The sequence below is a fragment of the Chrysemys picta genome, chromosome 17, assembly GCF_011386835.1.
Source record: "Chrysemys picta bellii isolate R12L10 chromosome 17, ASM1138683v2, whole genome shotgun sequence".
Lineage (NCBI taxonomy): Eukaryota > Metazoa > Chordata > Testudines > Emydidae > Chrysemys > Chrysemys picta.
Genome location: NC_088807.1, coordinates 26,785,985 through 26,804,744, shown reverse-complemented (window position 1 = coordinate 26,804,744; position 18,760 = coordinate 26,785,985). Strand labels below are relative to the sequence as shown.

The window sequence follows — 18,760 nt, the reverse complement described above, 5'->3', positions numbered from 1 at the left end:
AGACTAGAACCTCTCTGACTTGTCTCCTGAGCCAGCCTAGAACCTTCTCTGACCTGTCTCCTGAGCCAGCCTAGAACCTCATGGGAGCCCCCCAAGCAGCCTAGAACCTTCCCTGACCTGTCTCCTCAGCCAGACTAGAACCTTCCCTGACCTGTCTCCTCAGCCAGACTAGAACCTTCCCTGACCTGTCTCCTCAGCCAGCTTAGACCTTCCCCTCCTGGAGCCAGCCTACAACCCCCTGGGAGTCCCCCAAGCAGCCTAGAACCTTCCCTGAGCTGTCTCCTGAGCCAGACTAGACCACCCACAACTTGAGACCATCGCTCCTTGTCCAGTCGCTGCCACCACTGAGAACAGACGAGCTCCATCCTCTTTGGAACCCCGCCTCAGGTAGTTGAAAGCAGCTATCAAATCCCCCCTCACTCTTCTCTTCTGCAGACTGAATAACCCCAGTTCCCTCAGCCTCTCCTCATAAGTCATGTGCTCCAGCCCCCTAATCATTTTTGTTGCCCTCTGCTGGACTTTTTCCAATTTTTCCACATCCTTCTTGTAGTGCAGGGCCCAAAACTGGACACAGTATTCCAGATGAGGCCTCACCAATGTCGAATAAAGGGAACGATCACGTCCTTGATCTGCTGGCAATGCCCCTACTTATACAGCCCAAAATGCCGTTAGCCTTCTTGGCAACAAGGTCACACTGTTGACTCATATCCAGCTTCTCGTCCACTGTGACCCCCAGGTCCTTTTCTGCAGAACTGCCGCTTAGCCACTCGGTCCCCAGCCTGTAGCAGTGTGTGGGATTCTTCCGTCCTAAGTGCAGGACTCTGCACTTGTCTTTGTTGAACCTCATCCGATTTCTTTTGGCCCAATCCTCCAATTTGTCTAGGTCCCTCTGTATCTGATCCCTACCCTCCAGCGTATCTACCACTCCTCCCAGTTTAGTGTCATCCGCGAACTTGCTTAGGGTGCATTCCACGCCATCCTCCAGACCATTAATAAAGATGTTGAACAAAACCGGCCCCAGGACCAACCCTTGGGGCACTCCGCTTGAAACCGGCTGCCAACTAGACATGGAGCCATTGATCACTACGCGTTGAGCCGACGATCTAGCCAGCTTTCTATCCACCTTACAGTCCATTCATCCAGCCCATACCTCTTTAACTTGCTGGCAAGAATACTGTGGGAGACCGTATCAAAAGCTTTGCTAAGATCAAGGAATAACACATCCACAGAGCCAGTTATCTCCTCATAGAAGGCAATTAGGTTAGTCAGGCACGACTTCCCCTTGGCGAATCCATGCTGACTGTTCCCGATCACTTTCCTCTCCTCTAAGTGCTTCAGAATGGATTGAAGTGCCCCTTCTGCCCCGGCGACACACCAGAGACCTGGGGGGGGGCAATGGGTCCCGCCTTCCCCTCCAGCTGCTCCCCTGTGGGTACTGCCCCCCCCGTGCCAGGTATCCGCCCCCCCATGTGCCAGCATCGCCCCCCAGACCCAGGTACCCCCCGTGCTAGATATCAGCCCCCCCATGTGCCACCTTCCTCCCCCCGAACCCAGATATCCCCCCCATGTGCCAGGGATCAGCCACTACCCTCCCCCCCCCCAGGAGGCAGGAGCATAGTTGACTAAAGTAACTTTATTGCCTGGACACAATTGAGCGCGCGCGGGGGAGGGGGGGGGTTGTTAAATATTGACAGCATGGGGCCCAGGGGGGCACACCCCACCCAGAGCACCCCCCCGGAAACAGGGCTGCAATGTCCCCCCAGCTCTTCTCCCCCTCTTGGCCCTGGTCCAGTATTAATAACTTAAAATAAATTACAGCGAGCAGCAGGTGCTGGGGGGGAGTACTGACCCCCCCCATGAACGTACATGAACCTGACCCCCTACACGGCTAAGGCGGGGGGCGGACACGAGACGGGGGGCAAGGGAAACGGGACCAGCTTTGGGGGAGCGGGGTGACCCCCCCCAATCTGGGGGAGGGGGGAGTCTCCCAGGCCTTAGAAGTGCCCTACAGAGCTGCCCCCGGGGCGGGGGGTGGAGAGAAGACGCCCCCGGGGAAGGTGGGGGTTGGGGTAGTGCCAGGCTTGGTCCCTGCTTGGGGCAGCAGCTGTGGGGTGGGGGATTTGGGGGTGATGGGCCACAGCTGTTCCTGGTACTTAGGGAGGTACTGGATTGATGTGTGTGTAGGGGGGGTTGGTCCCAGAGGATGGGGGGTGGGGGGGAAGAGTCACAGCTGGCCCTGGTAGGGGGGGACTGGTCCTGGTGCAGATGGGGGAGAAGTCACGGCTTGGTCCCTGTGCTGGGGGGGCCCCAGCTGGCCCTGGCGGGGGGTGTGTCACTGCTCGTCCTCCCCGAAGACGTGGCTCTGGCGCCGTTTCATGCTCTCAAAGTCAAAGGCAGTGCCAACCATGCGCCGGTAAATGTCCTTGATGTCGTCACAGGTCGTCTCGAAGTGGGTAGTGGCATCATATGACCGGGAGCAGAAAATCTGGGGGGGGGGGGGGGGGGGGGAGAATGAACACGGTGTCACCTGGGGTGGTGGTAAATTTGCACTTGCTCCCTTCCCTGCTCCCCACCCCGCGACACCCCCTACCTACCCATCCATCCCCCATCAGCACCAGGATACCCCCAGCCTGTCCCCCAGCCCATGGGACACCCCTAATGCAGCATCAGAACAGCCAGATGGGGTCAGACTAAGGGTCCATCTAGCCCAGTGCCTTGTCTGCTGCCAGTGGCAATGCCAGGTGCCCCAGAGGGAATGACCAGAACAGGGAATCACCAAGTGATCCATCCCCTGTTGCTCATTCCCAGCTCCTGGCAAACAGAGGCTACAGACACCATCCCTGCCCGTCCTGGCTAATAGCCACTGATGGACCTATCCTCCATGAACTTATCTAGTTCTTTTTTGAACCGTTATGGTCTTGGCCTTCACAACATCCTCTGGCGAGGAGTTCCACAGGTTGACTGTGAGTTGTGTGAAGAAATACTTCCTTTTATTTGTTTTAAACCTGCTGCCTATTCATTACATTTGGTGACCCCTAGTTCTTGTGTTAGGAGAAGTAAATAACACTGCCTTATCTACTTTCTCCACAACAGTCATGATTTTATAGACCTCTGTCATATCCCCCCTTAGTCGCCTCTTTTCCAAGCTGAAAAGTCCCAGTCTTATTAATCTCTCCTCATACGGCAGCCGTTCCAGACCCCTCATTATTTTTGTTGCCCATTTCTGTATCTTTTCCAATTCAAATATATAATTTTGAGACGGGGCGACCACATCAGCACACAGTATTCAAGATGTGGACGTGCCGTGGATTTATATAGAGGCAACATAATATTTTCTGTCTTATTATCTCTCCCTTTCCGAATGATTCCCACCATTCTGGTGGCTTTTTTGGCTGCCGCTGCACATTGAGTGGATGTGTTCAGAGAACCAACCACAGTGACTCCAACCCCCCCTCTCCGGTAACAGAGAATTTAATTTAGTTTTATACGTGGAGTTGGGATGAGGTTTCCAATGTGCATTCCTCTGCATTTATCAACAGTGAATTTCCTCTGCCTTTTTGTTGCCCAGTCACCCGGTTTGTGAGACCCTTTTGTAGCTCTTCGCAGGCTGCCTGGGACTTAACTCTCGAGAAGTTTTGTATCATCTGCAGATTTTGCTGCCTTCCCCCAGCCCCCCCCTCCCCCAGCCCCCCCCAGAGCAGCTCCTGCTTACACAGTCTAGCAAGGGGGGGGGAGATGGGACGTCCCACAAGGGGGGGGGGAGATGGGAATTCCCCGCAGGGGCGTTCACCTGGCTCTCCGTGCCATCGTCCATGGGCTCGTACAAGTCACTGATGGCCACAAACCTGCCAGGGAAGAGGGGGGAGGGTGAGTCACACTCACACAGTCCCCACCAGAGGCCTTTACCCCCCCCCCGCTCCTCCCTCCCCCGCTTTCCAGCTCACCTAGCGAAGCAGAATCTCCCCATCCCCCACACTGACCTTTCCCCCCGGGGGGCTCTGCACCTCAGGCAGCACCCTGGGGGCCCCCCTCATTCACCGATCGTGCGTTTGGTACAAAGCCGTGGGGCGGGGCGTGTGGCGAGTCCGGGTCTGCTGGGCGTTATCGTCCCGTGGGCCAGCCCAGGGCCATGACGGGGGCTGGGAGATGCCCATAGAGGGACACCCAGGCTAGTGGGTTTGGGGGGCTGCACCCCAGGTACCCCGTCAGACCCCCCACACACTGAGTTCCAAGCTCCCCAGCTCCCTCCTTGCCCTATTCCCCCCACAATTCCCAGCCCTTTACCCGGCTCCCTACCCCCCCGGCCTCACTTCTGGTCGATGGGCTCCAGCAGCTGCAGCGCCGGCTCCACCTCCCGCTCTGGCTCCGACGTCTCCACCGTGGTGCTGACAATGGCGATGAACTTCCCGGGCGCGGCCACGTTGTGGGCCCAGGAAACCAGACAGACGTAGATATCTGGGGAGGGGGGGATGGGTCGTGAGGCTTCGTAGAAATAGCGGGTGTGCCTCAGTTTCCCCCAGAGGCTGCCCAGTTAACGAGGGGCCAGGGAGACGAGGAAATGCAGCTGGCGACACCCCCGCAGCGACCGAGTCGTCTGTACAGGCCTGCGGGCTGCTCAGTGTGGTGGCCCCCGCCCAGCACTGCACCCCTCCCCCGTGGCTCAGCCCCCCCCCCCCCAGCACTGCACCCCTCCCCCGTGGCTCAGCCCCCCCCCCAGCACTGCACCCCTCCCCCGTGGCTCAGCCGCCCCCCCCAGCACTGCCCCCGTGGGATGCCCCGACTGCCTGCACCCCGTCCCCCCGCAGCTCCGCCCCACGTGATGCCGCAGGGGGGTGGGAGCTCCCAGGGACAGCCCCAGCCCCCCCCCTTCCCGGCGCTGACCCGACTTGCGGCCCAGCTGGTTCTGGGGCAGGATGACCTGGCAGGAACCGGCCTCGCTGGTGCCGTGGATGGGGTGGCTCAGGATGCAGATGACCCGGACGACGCGGCCGGCCCTGCGGACTCGCTCTGGCACGTAGCTGGGGTCGCAGATCAGCTGTTTGCACCGCGCCACCTGGGGGGACAGGAATTCAGCCCCTCCCAGGCCTGAGCCCAGAGAGAGAGGGGAAAGCCCCAGCCCGACTCCCCCTCCCCCCCGGCATCCCCCAGATTCCCTGCTGGGTAAAGCGACCCCTCCAAGGGGTACCCCAAAGCAGAGCCAGGAACCGGGCCGGGGGGGACAGGCAACCCCTCCCCCAGGAGAAGGAGAACTGGGGGCAGCCACTGGGGGTTGGGCCTGAGCCCCCCCCCAGGGAAGAGGCGCCCCAAACCCAGCCCCTATCGGACAAGCAAGCCCCCCGATACCCCAGGCAGGGGGCACTGATGGAAACCAGAGAACCCCCCTTCAGATTTAACGAGGGGCCTAGTGGGGAACCCCCCAAAATCACTGTGTGTGTTGGGCTGGTGCCTACCCCCTGCACCCCCTGCTCACCTCCCCCTCCGATCGGACCCCCACGACCCGGCCGTTCTCCATCACGATCTCGTCCACGGGCTTGTTGAGCATGTAGGTGCCCCCGTAGATCGCGCTGAGCCTAGAGGGGGACAGAGACCTTGGAGATCAGGCGCCGCCCCCCTTGGATCCCACCCGACGCCCCCGAGCTCTCTGCCATCTCTCCACGCCCCCCACTCACCTGGCGAACCCTTGGGGCAGCTCCCCCAGCCCGTAGAGCGGGTAGAGGTAGGGGCTCTTCCCATAGCGGGCCAGCGACTCGCTGTACAGCTTGATCCGGTTAATGGTCTCTAGGCAGGGCTGGTCCAGGTAACTGTGGGGAGAGACGGGGTGAGGGGGGCTCAGGGCTGGGGCTGTGGGTCGGGAGTGAGGGGCACCAGCAGAGCTGGGGTGGGGGGTCCAGGGCAGGGGGTTTCATATTTCATATGAATAGTGTGAGTGCCTCAGTTTCCCCACGAGCTGCATGGGTAATTAGGCAGGGTGCGGGGGGTTGATCTTTGCAGAGACCCAGAGGTGCCCGGCTGGCAGGGGTTGGGCCCCCCAGGAGACCATGGCCACGCCCCTTGCGTGGATATTTGGGGCAACCCCTGGGCAGGAAGCCGCCCGGGGACCCGCTGGGGGACAAAGTGCCAGGCGGAGCCGGGGCAGGAACTTTAGAGCCAGCGCGAAGGGGGCGCCCCCCCACCCCCGCTGGGGCTCTGACCCAGGGGGACTCGCTGCAGGGACGTGACCACCCCCGAACTGGGCACGGCCCCCCTGGGAGCGGCTCCGGAGCACGACTCACTCGTCGGTGCGGTACAGCGCCAGCGCGTGGCCCGTGAAGTCGATCACGTCCTGCCCCAGGTCGAAGCGCTCGTACACGTCCCGCATGGGGGTCCCGCAGGGGTCGACCCCCTCCAGCGTCTGGGGCTCGTTCTCATCAAAATTAGCCACGAAGACGAGGAACTTCCGGAACCGGCGCTTCTCAAACATGCCCATGAGATCTGCGGGGGGTGAGGGGGTTGTTAGTGCGGGGGGATGGGGTGGCGGTGGCTGGAGGGCACGGGGGGGGGGGAGGGGAGGAGAGGTGCCATGTGGGGGAGAAAACCAGGCTGGGGGGCTTACATCACCCCAGGGGATGGGGCCATGGGGGGGTCAGAGGGCACAATCCCCTTGCGGGGGGGCACTAACTCCCCCCAGTCTGGGGGGGGGGGGGGGATGGACAGCAGCGGGTCCCCAGAGCAGTGGGGGACTTCCCTCAGGGGGAGGGACCCCTTGGGGGGACAGCGGGTGGAGGACAGGAGTCCTAGGAAGGGGAGCGGTGGGGGGTCCCCTCGGAGGGGGCAGTGGGGGGTCACTCACTGGACGCCAGCGCCTCGGTCTCGGTGGAGGGCACCTTGTGTACCTGCCCCCCCCTGTAGACGAAGCTCCCCTCCACCACCTTGAAGTCCAGGTACCGGGTCACCTCCGTGTACAGCAGCATCTTCACCAGTTGGCCTGGGGGCGGGGGGGACTACGGTGAGGGGGAGGGAGTGGAGCGACACCCCCACCCCCACCCCACACGAGTTCCCCAGAACCTCAACTCCCCTCACATGCCAGGCCCCTGCTCCCCCGGACCCCCTTTACCGTTGGCCATGAGGAATTTGGGGATCAGGTCGACGTTCCAGTCCCGGCCGCGCCCCATGGACTCAGGGGGCCCCTCGGGGAGCCCGAAGCGTTTATACAACTGGGGGGGGGGGAGGGAGAGAGAGTTAGAGTCACCTGTCCCAGCCCCCTGGGGCACCCCTACCCCCCAAGCCAGCCCCCACATCCTCCCGCTGGTGAACTCTCCCCCAGGCTCCTTCCTCATGAGCCCCCTGCACCCCCAAACCAGCCCACCTCCTCCCACTGGGGAACCCCCTGCACCCCAAAACCAGCCCCCCCTCAAACCCTGTCCTTCTACGGGACCCCCATGCCCCCCAATAGACCCCATCTTGAACCAGCCCCCACATCAAACCCCCTTCCGCTGGGGCCTACACCCCCAAATCAGCCCCCCTGAGACCCACTCCCCACTGCCCCCCCATCACCCCAAGGCCCAGCCCCTCACCTCCTCCAGGGGGGTGATGGAGGAGCTCTCTCCCCCATAGTAGGGGTTCCGGTCCATGTGCAGAACCTTCTTCCCGTTCACCGACATGATCCCGGACAGGATGCATTCCTGGAGGGCGGGGGGGTGGGGGTGGGGGGGTCAGTGCTGCCTCAGAGCCCCGGCTCCCATCTGGCCCTGGGGTGGGGAGGTCGGCGGCTGGGTGGGGGCAGGGAATGGGGCCCTTCTCCCTTCCCTCGAGATGGGGCAAGAGGCTGAGTGGGGCTGGAGGGAGCTGACTCAGGGTCAGGAGCTGGGATGTTGGAAGGGGGGCAGGGTTACATTTGGGGTGCAGTGGGGGGCACCCACCGCGGCAGGAGTGGGGCAGCCCAGTTGTACCTGATGTGCTGAGGGGGGTAGTGACTGTCGGGGAGGCAGCTTTGGGGTGCAATGACTGTCAGGGAGGCAGCTTTGGGGTGCAAAGGGAAGACGCCCCCAGCTACCAAGACCTGGGTGGGGGTGGTAAGGGGGGGACTTCACGGCCCCATTGGCTGGTGCAAGGGGCCAGCACATGGGGGGGCTGCACCCTGCTGTGCAGTGCAGGGAAGGGGGGGCTCTGTGATCCAGGAGGGGCTGACAGAGGGGGAGCTGGGGGGGGTCACTTCCCACCTCTTCCTTGGCAAAGATGCAGTGGGGAGATAAATGGGGGGACTACCCCATTTTCAGGGTGCTGGGGGGGCAGGGCGCACTGGGGGACAGGTGGGGGCTGAAGGACGGGTGATGGGTTAGGGAGGGGGAATGGGAGGTGCACGGAGTGGGGAGCACAATGGGGAAGGTTCCACTAAGAATCTAGTGGTGTTCCCGGGGTGAGGTGCCCAGAGATCGGGGCAATAGAGGGGTGCATGGAGAGGAGACGCAAGGGGGGACAGGGAGGTATTACCATGGGGGGCTGAGGAACACTGGACTAGGAGGAGCGAGACATGGGGGGGGGGAGCAGAGGTTGCAATGGAGGGGTCTAGCAGGGTTCCCTGGAGATGGGTGCAGTGGAGGAGTTGCAGTGGGGCACATTAGGGACTGCAATGGGGGGCCGTGTCAGGGGTGCCAAGGGGAATGTGCATGCGGTGCAGGGCACACAGGAGGTGCAGTGGGGGGTTGCACTGGGGGAGTTGCAATCAGGGCCGGCTCCAGGGTTTTGGCCGTCCCAAGCAGCCAAAAAAACAAACAAAAGCGATCGCAATCTGCGGCAATTCGGCGGGAGGTCCTCCGTCCCCCGAATTGCCGCCGAATACCTGGACCTGCCGCCCCTCTCCGGAGCGGCTGCCCCAAGCACCTGTTTGCCAGGCTGGTGCCTGGAGCCAGCCACTGATTGCAATAGGGAGGCGGCAGGGGGTTCCCACACCCGGGGGTGCAATAGGGGCTGTAGGGGGGTGCCGCACCTGGGGCTGCAATGGGGGGTTCCATTGGGGGAGTTGCACTGGGGGTTGCAAGGGGGGCTGCATTGGGGGGCCCGCACCCTGACATGCAATGGGGGCTCTGGGGATGCAATGGGGGGGTTGCATTGGGGGCCCGCACCCCAGGGTGCAAGGAGGGCCCTGGGGGTGCACCAGGGGGCTGCATTGGGGGGGCTGTAGGGGGATCCCACACCCAGGGGTGCAATGGGGGTTGCAAGGGGGGCTGCATTGGGGGCCCGCACCCCGGAGTGCAAGGGGGCTCTGGGGATGCAATGGGGGGCTGCATTGGGGGGCCCGCACCCTGGCGTGCAATGGGGGCTCTGGGGGTGCACTGGGGGCTCTGGGGGTGCACTGGGGGCTGTATTGGGGGGCTGTAGGGGGTCCCACACCTGGGGGTGCAATGGGGGGGTTGCAGGGGGGTCCCGCACCCCAGAGTTCAAGGGGGGGCTCTGGGGCTGCAATGGGGGACTGCATTGTATTGGGGGCCCACACCCCGGGGTGCAAGGGGGGCCCTGGGGGTGCAATGGGGGGTTGCACTGGGGGGGCTGCATTGGGGGGCCCACACCCCAGGATGCAAGGGGGGCCCTGGGGGTGCACCAGGGGGCTGCAATAAGGGGGCTGTAGGGGGGTCCCGCACCCAGGGCTGCAATGGGGGGTTGCATTGGGGGAGTTGCACTGGGGGGTGCAAGGGGGGCTCTGGGGATGCAATGGGGGGCTGCATTGGGTGAGTTGCACTGAGGGGTGCAATAGGGGGGCCGGAGGGGGGTCCCGCAACCCAGAGCTCAACGGGGGGACTCTGGGGATGCAATAGGGGGGCGCAAGGGGGGGCTGCACTGGGGAGCACAAGGGGGGGCTGCACTGGGGGGGCCTACACCCTGGGGTACAAGGGGGGTCCTGGGGGTGCACCAGGGGGCTGCAATAGGGGGGTTGTAGGGGGGTCCCACACCCGGGGGTGCAATGGGGGGGTTGTATTGGGGGAATTGCACTGGGGGGTGCAAGGGGGGCTCCGGGGATCTAATGGGGGGCTGCATTGGGGGGCCCGCACCCCGGGGTGCAAGGGGGGCTCTGGGGGGCCCACCCCCGGACTCACGCTCAGCCCCGTGCCCAGCACGATCACGTCGTAGGCCTCGTCCATGGCGGCGGGTCCGGAGCCGCCTCCCCCCGCCCCGCGCGGAGCCAGGCTGGGTGGCAGCGCCGCCTGCTCCGGATCCCTCCGCCTGGAAACGAGTCCCGGGCCTACCTACCACACCCCCGGATCCCTCCGCCAGGAAACGAGTCCCGGCGAGGGCACATGACACGCCCCCCCTCCGCTGCAGGCAAACCCCGGCTCAGGGCCTTTTCACCGCCAGAGGTGGGAACCCTCCGCCAATAAGTAGAGTGCCGACATCCACTCTAAAGCACCGCATCCCTCCGCCGACAAAACTAATCCCGGTTCCATATTGTAGCGTAGCCGTCTCTTCCGAAAGAGAAAAGCCCCAGATCCTTCCGCCGAATAAATGAGTTCCTATACTCAGCCGCATGAGCTTGTCTCCGTCCGCCAGAGAACAGAGTCCCACGTTTATTTCTCTCCATGGCTACGCCAGATCCTTCCGCCACAACTGAGGTACACAGCGAGACACCACCCCCGCTCCCTCCGCCAGAGAAAGAAGTCCCAGGCCCCTCCCGGCCCCCTACGAGCCCCGGACAGACAGACGGACACAGGGGCTGGGCCCAGACACGATTTATTCAGGGGCTGTGGGGAGAGGAGGGGGGGCAGGGCCCCCAATAAATAAGAAACAGCCCCCAGTGGGGGGGGCAGGGTTAGAGCAGCAGGGGGGGGGGGGTCTAGACACCCCCCCTTCGGCAGCTGTGTGTGGAGCTTGGGGCAGAGTGTGGGGGGCTGCACGGGCCCCACTGCACACAGCCTGGGGGGAGGGGCGCACAGAGCTCAGGCCCCCGTGCAGAGCCTGGGGGTCCCAGCTCGGGGGAGGGGGGAGAGAAGAGCAGGGTCCGGGGGAGGGGCGCACACAGCTCAGGCCCCCGTGCAGAGCCTGGGGGTCCCAGCTCGGGGGAGGGGGGTGGAAGAGAGAAGAGCAGGGTCCGGGGGAGGGGCGCACACAGCTCAGGCCCCCGTGCAGAGCCTGGGGGTCCCAGCTCGGGGGGAGCAGGACCCAGCCCCGCCCTACTCGCCCTGGGGCACGGCGATGGTGGCCCCCTTGGGGTCGTCGAAGCGGTCCATGGTCTTGAGGCCCAGCAGCATGTGGAGGCCGCAGGCGAAGATAGCGCCGAGCAGCAGGGCCGTGAGCAGCCCCATCCAGGTGCCCGGCGCGAAGAACCCGGCGCAGTCGCTGGCGTAGGAGAACTGCAGGCCCGTCACGTTGAACCCCTGCAGCTGGGGGGGGGGGGGGGGGAGAAGCGGTTAGATTTAGCCAGGCTCCGAGCCCCCCCCCCCCCCCCCCCCGAGCCAGGAGAGAACCCAGGCGTCCCAGCCGGTACCTGCACATCCTGGAGCAGCACCCCCCAGCTGGGGCTGGGGCCGTGGGGCTGGAGGCCGGCCCCGAAGCCCGGCAGGCTGCTGAGGTAGGCGCAGTGCCAGGAATAGTCGCTGGGGGCCGTCACCTGCGAGGCGTTGAAGACACTGGGCCTGGCCGAGGGCGTCGCCAGCTCCAGGCGGCTCAGCTGGAACCAGTCCCGGCCCGAGACAGGAAACCGCCGGCTGGTCATGTGGAACCTGGAGGGGCGGGGGGAGGGACGGCTCATCCAGACATACCCCAGCCAGAACCCCCTGAGCCTTCAGCCAGGCCCCCCAAAGCCACCCGAGGGCCAGACAGACCCCCAGAAACCCCCAAGGGTCAGCACTGAGACAGCCCAAAGCGCCGACCGTGGCCAGTGCCAGGGGCCCCAGAGAATGAACAGAACCGGTAACATCAAGTGATCCATCCCCTGTGATCCAGCCAGATCCCCCCAGACACCAGCAGCCTCCCCCCACACCCCAGCACCCCCAGAGCCTCCAAGTCAATGTAGTGACACCCCCCAGGAGACAGCACACGTCTCTCCCAGGCCTAGCCAGCCCCCCATATACTCACGTGACAGTCAGAGGGGACCCCAGAACATTTGCATACTTCAGCACCAGCCTGGATAGGGGGACAGAGACAGTGACCCCAGTGGTGCCCCACACTCCCAACCAGCAGCCCCCTATCAGCCCAGCCCTGGGCTCCCCCCAGCTCTGCCAGTGCCCCTCACTCCTGACCCGCACCCCCTGGTAGCCCAACCCTCAGTCCCCCCAGCTCTGCCTGTGCCCCTCACTCCTGACCCACACCCCCTGGTAGCCCAGTCCCCCCAGCTCTGCCTGTGCCCCTCACTCCTGACCCGCACCCCCTGGTAGCCCAAGCCTAAGCCCCCCACCACTGCAGTGCCCCTCACTCCCGATCCGCAGCCCCACTCTCACCGGGAGTCATTGGAGCTCCAGGATGAGCCGCTCACATCAACGGAGGCCACAGCCCCGAACGTCTGGGGCGTCAGGTCGACCCACTTGCTGCCCTGGACCACGGAGAAGTTCTGGGCCCAGAAGAGGATCCGGGGCTCACCGGTCAGGGGGTACCGCACTGGGGGGTGCTGTGCTGGTGCTGGGGTCGGCTTCTGCAGCAGCTGGCGGCCCACTCCCCCGGGGGCCACCCCAGAGACGTCCCGGAGAACCTGGGGAGAAGGCTGGGTGAGAGCTGGGGGGCAGCGGAGTACCCGGAGGGCCCAGCTCAGGGGTTAGGGCAGGTCTCTGGGAGCGGGGGTTGTCAGTGTGAATGGGACATACCCAGGAGAGGTGCATGGCCAGGGCGCCAGATATGGGGATGTACCCAAGGGGCCCCCCCGGCCAGGGGAGGAGGGTCAGTGGGGGGACATGCCCCTGAGGGGGCCCCTGGCAGGAGGGAGGGGGGGGGGGAGAGAAGAGATGTACCCGTGAGGGGGCTCCGGCTGTCAGCAGCGCCGTGTAGGGCACGTCCTCCTCCTTCAAGGCGCTGAGCACCTGCCCAATGATCTCATCTGGGGCAGACACATCAGGGGTTAACAGCACTGCCCCCTGGCCCCACTGCCTCCCCAGCTAACCCCTCAGCCAGCCCCCAAACACTGACCCACCCTACCCCAGGGGCTGTGGAGGGGATACTCCCCACACCAATCTGGGCACTTCAGGGGGGAAATGGGGAGTACCCAGCAATGGGGGGAGGGGCCCTGGATACGAAGGGTGGCTGGAAGACCCAGCCATGGGGGGCAGAGGACCCAGGATTGGGGTAGGGAAGGGGCCCTGGGGAGCCAGACTCACCGTTGCTCATCAGCACCTCCTTGGGGGCCATGAGGCTGGAGCTGGAGATGAAGAGAAGCACATCAGGGGAAGGTGCCAGAGGGCACCCCCCCCATGTGGGCCCCATGCTGGGACCTCCAGCCCCACATTCCCGCAGGCCAGCCAGTCACAGCGTCTCAAGCCCCCCACTCTCCAAGGGGTGAACCCAGAGCCATGGACACAGACCTGGGCAGTGCAGGCCAGGCCGTGGCATGGACATGGGGCAGCAGGACCAGCAGCAGGGCGGGCAGGCCAGGTCATATTGGGAGGCCGGGGGGGGAGGGGGAGGAGACGGACACGGGGCACGTACCCAGTAGCAGGGCGGGCAAGCCAGGCCGGGGGGTGGGGAGAACGGGACACATACCCAGCGGCATGGGGCAGCCGCACCAGCAGCAGGGCGGGCAGGCCAGGGGGGCACATGGGGCACGTACCCAGCGGTGTAGGGCAGCCGCACCAGCAGCAGGGCGGGCAGGCCAGGCCAGGCCAGGGGGGCACATACCCAGCGGTGTAGGGCAGCCGCACCAGCAGCAGGGCGGGCAGGCCAGGCCAGGGGGGCACATGGGGCACGTACCCAGCGGTGTAGGGCAGCCGCACCAGCAGCAGGGTGGGCAGGCCAGGCCAGGCCAGGGGGGCACATGGGGCACGTACCCAGCGGTGTAGGGCAGCCGCACCAGCAGCAGGGCGGGCAGGCCAGGCCAGGCCAGGGGGGCACATACCCAGCGGTGTAGGGCAGCCGCACTAGCAGCAGGGCGGGCAGGCCAGGGGGGCACATGGGGCACATACCCAGCGGTGTAGGGCAGCCGCACCAGCAGCAGGGCGGGCAGGCAAGGCCAGGGGGGCACATGGGGCACGTACCCAGCGGTGTAGGGCAGCCGCACCAGCAGCAGGGCGGGCAGGCCAGGCCAGGCCAGGGGGGCACATACCCAGCGGTGTAGGGCAGCCGCACCAGCAGCAGGGCGGGCAGGCCAGGCCAGGGGGGCACATGGGGCACGTACCCAGCGGTGTAGGGCAGCCGCACCAGCAGCAGGGCGGGCAGGCCAGGCCAGGCCAGGGGGGCACATACCCAGCGGTGTAGGGCAGCCGCACCAGCAGCAGGGCGGGCAGGCCAGGGGGGCACATGGGGCACATACCCAGCGGTGTAGGGCAGCCGCACCAGCAGCAGGGCGGGCAGGCCAGGCCAGGGGGGCACATGGGGCACGTACCCAGCGGTGTAGGGCAGCCGCACCAGCAGCAGGGCGGGCAGGCCAGGCCAGGGGGGCACATGGGGCACGTACCCAGCGGTGTAGGGCAGCCGCACCAGCAGCAGGGCGGGCAGGCCAGGCCAGGCCAGGGGGGCACATACCCAGCGGTGTAGGGCAGCCGCACCAGCAGCAGGGCGGGCAGGCCAGGCCAGGGGGGCACATGGGGCACGTACCCAGCGGTGTAGGGCAGCCGCACCAGCAGCAGGGCGGGCAGGCCAGGCCAGGCCAGGGGGGCACATACCCAGCGGTGTAGGGCAGCCGCACCAGCAGCAGGGCGGGCAGGCCAGGCCAGGGGGGCACATGGGGCACGTACCCAGCGGTGTAGGGCAGCCGCACCAGCAGCAGGGTGGGCAGGCCAGGCCAGGCCAGGGGGGCACATGGGGCACGTACCCAGCGGTGTAGGGCAGCCGCACCAGCAGCAGGGCGGGCAGGCCAGGCCAGGCCAGGGGGGCACATACCCAGCGGTGTAGGGCAGCCGCACTAGCAGCAGGGCGGGCAGGCCAGGGGGGCACATGGGGCACATACCCAGCGGTGTAGGGCAGCCGCACCAGCAGCAGGGCGGGCAGGCAAGGCCAGGGGGGCACATGGGGCACGTACCCAGCGGTGTAGGGCAGCCGCACCAGCAGCAGGGCGGGCAGGCCAGGCCAGGCCAGGGGGGCACATACCCAGCGGTGTAGGGCAGCCGCACCAGCAGCAGGGCGGGCAGGCCAGGCCAGGGGGGCACATGGGGCACGTACCCAGCGGTGTAGGGCAGCCGCACCAGCAGCAGGGCGGGCAGGCCAGGCCAGGCCAGGGGGGCACATACCCAGCGGTGTAGGGCAGCCGCACCAGCAGCAGGGCGGGCAGGCCAGGGGGGCACATGGGGCACATACCCAGCGGTGTAGGGCAGCCGCACCAGCAGCAGGGCGGGCAGGCCAGGCCAGGGGGGCACATGGGGCACGTACCCAGCGGTGTAGGGCAGCCGCACCAGCAGCAGGGCGGGCAGGCCAGGCCAGGCCAGGGGGGCACATACCCAGCGGTGTAGGGCAGCCGCACCAGCAGCAGGGCGGGCAGGCCAGGGGGGCACATGGGGCACATACCCAGCGGTGTAGGGCAGCCGCACCAGCAGCAGGGCAGGCAGGCTGGCATTGAGGCGAAGCTCCCTCAGGGTGCCCGGCTCCACATGCAGGGGGCTCAGCCCCAACTTCTCTTTCAGCAGCCCCAAGACGCCGGCGGCCGCCGCCCCCTGCACAGCTGGGAGCACCAGGGTTGAGGGGGCCCCCGCCAGGGCGCTCTGTGTGTGTGGGAGGGAAGAGTTAGAGACAGGCACCTGACCCACAGCCCCCCACAGCCCTTCACCCCCGACCATCAGGGTCCCTTACCCCACCCTGCAGAACCTGCCACCCCCCCAACCCACAGCCCCATCACGGTCTCTCACTCCTGAGCCACGGCCCCGCCACCTATCCCCCTCCCAGCCCCACCAGTTCTGTCCGGACCCCCCTTGCTCACCTCCAGGCTGGGGAAAGCGCTGTCGGGCTTGTTGCCGAAGACCCCCCCATACGCTGTGAAATCCTCCAGGCTGAGCTGGGCAGGGGGGAAAGAGGACATTAATGGGGGGGTGATTTGAGGCCCCCCCAGCCCAGCTCCCTCCCCACTGGGCATGATACATGTATTATTGGGGGGGAGGGGGGCAGCACAGAAGCTGGAATCTCACAGGGAGATCAGTCACGGATCACATGATGGGCTGGGCTCACTTCCCCTTACAGAGGGGCTGTGAGGGGAGAGGACAAGCAGGAGCAACCTCCTCCCCCTCCCACCCCCCCAGTGACAGGGCCCGGGCTGGATTCTGGGAGCCCTGTGGGGCTGCCCCCCACCAAGGTAATTGCCCCCATAGTCCCCAGGGAGCTGGGGACCCCAGACACCCCAGCAGTCGGGAGGCTCCCCCACAGACCCCCAACCCACCTGGCAACAGCGGAAGCACCCAGCTGCTGCCCCAGGCCAGAACCCCCAGGCTGAGCCCCACGAGCACAGCGGGGTAGGAGCAAGACAGATAAGTGCATTGTGGGGGGGACAGTAGAAGGCCGAGGTACTTGGGGGGCAGGGGTGTTGTGGGGTTCACTGGGGCAGGAAGACGGGAATCTTTAGGGCCAAAGGGTATTTGGGGGGCCCAGAGGCCAGGCAGGGGGACCCCCTGGGACCTTGTAGGGCTCCCTGTATTTCAGGGGGCCCAGAGGCCAGGTAAGGGGACCCCCACAGGGGGACATAGAATCAAATCATAGGACTGGAAGGGACCTCAAGGGGTCTCCAGTCCGGTCCCCTGCACTTAGGGCAGGGCTAAGGATCATCCAGCCCAGCCCATCCCATCCCTGACAAGGTTTGTCCAACCTGCTTTTAAAAGCCCCCACAGCCCCCCCGGGGCGATTTGTTCCAGCGCTTAGCCACCCTGACAGGAAGTTTTCCCTAACGCCCCCCAAAGCCTCTCTTCTCCAAACTAAAACCCAGGGGCTTCAGTCTTCCTGCATAGCGCCACGTTTTCTAGCCCTCGGATCCGTGTTTTGTTCTCTGGACGGTCTCCACTTTGCCCAGGTCTTTCCTGAACCGCGGGGCCCAGCTCTGGACACAGGCCTGCAGCCGGGGCTTGTGAGCGGGGGCAGAATCACTGCTGGTGTCGGGCCTGCGACACTCCTGCTGACACAGCCCAGCACGAGATTGGCTCCCCCGCAGTGTAGCCTTATTGACTCATATTTAGCTTGTGATCCACTGACAGCCCCAGATCCCTTTTCCCGGTACTCCTGCCTGGGCCGCCATTGCCCATTTGGGCATGGGGGGCAGCTGTATGTGGGGGGGGGGGGAGGGCAGAGGCCAGGCAGGGGCCTCTCCAAGGACACGGGGGGGCGGCTGGCTGTACTAGGGGGCCCAGAGGCCGGGCAGAGAAGACATGGGGGAGGCTGTGCTGGGGAGCCCAGAGGCCAGTGGGGGGGGAAGAGGAAGGGGTGCCCAGGGGCCGGGGGGGACCCAGCTTGGGGGGAAGAGACAGGGGACGGGGGAGAAGAGACATGGGGGGGCCAAGGGGACCCAGAGGCCGGGCGGGGGAAGAGACGGGGGACAGGACTGGGGAGGGAAGAGGCGGGGGGGGCTGGGAGGACAGGACTGGGGAGGGAAGAGGCGGGGGGGCTGGGAGGACAGGACTGGGGAGGAAGAGGCATGGGGGGGCCGGGGGGGGGGCCCCGGCTGCGCTAGGGTCTCACCCGCTCCTGCAGGAAGAGCAGGACGTTGCGGGGGCCCCGCTCCAGCGCAGGGGTGAGGAGCGCGCTCAGCTGGGCCGCGCCGACCACGTGTCCCTCGTAGCTGTCGGCCAGGGGGGGCCAGAGGGAGCTGGGGGGGGGCACAGGAGGGTCAGAGGTTGACAGCGCCGCCCCGCCCCCCCAGGCAGAGACACCCCCCCCTCACTGCCCCCGCCTAGCCCCGCCCCCCCAAGCAATGACCCCCCCCGCCCAGCCCCGCCCCCCAGCAGAGACCCCCCCCCGTCACTGCCCCCGCCCCCAGGCAGAGACCCCCCCCCCCGTCACTGCCCCCGCCCCCAGGCAGAGACCCCCCCCCCCCGTCACTGCCCCCGCCCCCAGGCAGAGACCCCCCCCCCCTCACTGCCCCCGCCTAGCCCCGCCCCCCCAAGCAATGACCCCCCCCCGCCCCAGCCCCGCCCCCCAGCAGAGACCCCCCCCCGTCACTGCCCCCGCCCCCAGGCAGAGACCCCCCCCCTCACTGCCCCCGCCCCCCCAAGCAATGACCCCCCCCCCGCCCAGCCCCGCCCCCCAACAGAGACCCCCCCCGTCACTGCCCCCGCCCGGCCCCGCCCCCACCTGTGGCCGGACCAGCCCAGCAGCGGGACCCGCTCGGCGCGCGCCGCCCCCAGCACCAGCCCCGCGAGCACCAGCTGCGCCGCCGCCATCTTGGGCACTGTCCCCACCCGCGTCCGCCACCGGGCCTTGGCCACTGCCGCCGCCCCGCCCCTTGACCCCTCCTGCCAATCACAGCGCGGGCTGCCCTGCCCCGCTGCGCCTATCACAGCAATGGCCGCCCCACCCCGCCAATCACAGCGCGGGCCGCGCCAACGGCGACCAATCACAGCGCGGGAAGCGGAGAGCCAGCCAATAGCAGCGCCCCGTTACGCCCAGGAGAGGGGATGTTGGGGGGCTGCTCCCCCCAGGGCCCACAGCGGAAGGACCCAGCAGCTCAGCCCCCCAGGGT

At 66.2% G+C, this 18,760-nt stretch overlaps 2 protein-coding genes across 4 annotated transcripts; both read right to left on the bottom strand.

The window, feature by feature from the left end:
* Positions 1 to 1,618: 1,618 nt before the first annotated feature.
* On the bottom strand, positions 1,619 to 10,227 carry GDI1 (GDP dissociation inhibitor 1). 3 transcript variants are annotated; one of them, XM_005280123.5, is made up of 11 exons: positions 10,071 to 10,227; positions 7,554 to 7,661; positions 7,094 to 7,193; positions 6,830 to 6,964; positions 6,273 to 6,471; positions 5,670 to 5,801; positions 5,471 to 5,570; positions 4,882 to 5,053; positions 4,311 to 4,455; positions 3,791 to 3,845; positions 1,619 to 2,485 (listed from the first exon to the last, which is right to left on the bottom strand). In XM_005280123.5, exons 1-11 carry the CDS (start codon positions 10,113 to 10,115, stop codon positions 2,333 to 2,335), a joined length of 1,344 nt encoding a protein of 447 aa, XP_005280180.2. In that variant the 5' UTR covers positions 10,116 to 10,227; the 3' UTR covers positions 1,619 to 2,332. The 3 variants fall into 3 exon arrangements, with proteins under 3 accessions (XP_005280180.2, XP_065427348.1, XP_065427349.1); XM_065571276.1 differs by lacking the exon at positions 6,830 to 6,964; XM_065571277.1 differs by lacking the exon at positions 7,094 to 7,193.
* Positions 10,228 to 10,684: 457 nt separating this feature from the next.
* ATP6AP1 (ATPase H+ transporting accessory protein 1) lies at positions 10,685 to 18,531 on the bottom strand. The gene is made up of 10 exons (XM_065571275.1): positions 18,373 to 18,531; positions 17,761 to 17,887; positions 16,022 to 16,096; positions 15,613 to 15,806; positions 13,275 to 13,315; positions 12,912 to 12,997; positions 12,408 to 12,655; positions 12,046 to 12,093; positions 11,456 to 11,690; positions 10,685 to 11,351 (listed from the first exon to the last, which is right to left on the bottom strand). Exons 1-10 carry the CDS (start codon positions 18,459 to 18,461, stop codon positions 11,142 to 11,144), a joined length of 1,353 nt encoding a protein of 450 aa, XP_065427347.1. The 5' UTR covers positions 18,462 to 18,531; the 3' UTR covers positions 10,685 to 11,141.
* Positions 18,532 to 18,760: the final 229 nt, after the last annotated feature.

Bases quoted from the DNA above. Each gene is read 5' to 3' on its own strand.
- GDI1 (XM_005280123.5), bottom strand. From the start codon at position 10,115: ATGGACGAGGCCTACGACGTGATCGTGCTGGGCACGGGGCTGAGC. The intron at 5,571-5,669 runs GTGAGTGGGGGG...GTCCCCCTCTAG, and splicing joins CTGCCCCAAGGGTTCGCCAG to GCTCAGCGCGATCTACGGGG. The intron at 3,846-4,310 runs GTGAGGCCGGGG...CTTCCCTGGCAG, and splicing joins CTGGAGCCCATCGACCAGAA to GTTTGTGGCCATCAGTGACT.
- ATP6AP1 (XM_065571275.1), bottom strand. From the start codon at position 18,461: ATGGCGGCGGCGCAGCTGGTGCTCGCGGGGCTGGTGCTGGGGGCGGCG. The intron at 17,888-18,372 runs GTGGGGGCGGGG...GCCCCCCCCCAG, and splicing joins CTGGGCTGGTCCGGCCACAG to CTCCCTCTGGCCCCCCCTGG. The intron at 12,656-12,911 runs GTACATCTCTTC...CCTTCTCCCCAG, and splicing joins CAGCCGGAGCCCCCTCACGG to GTTCTCCGGGACGTCTCTGG.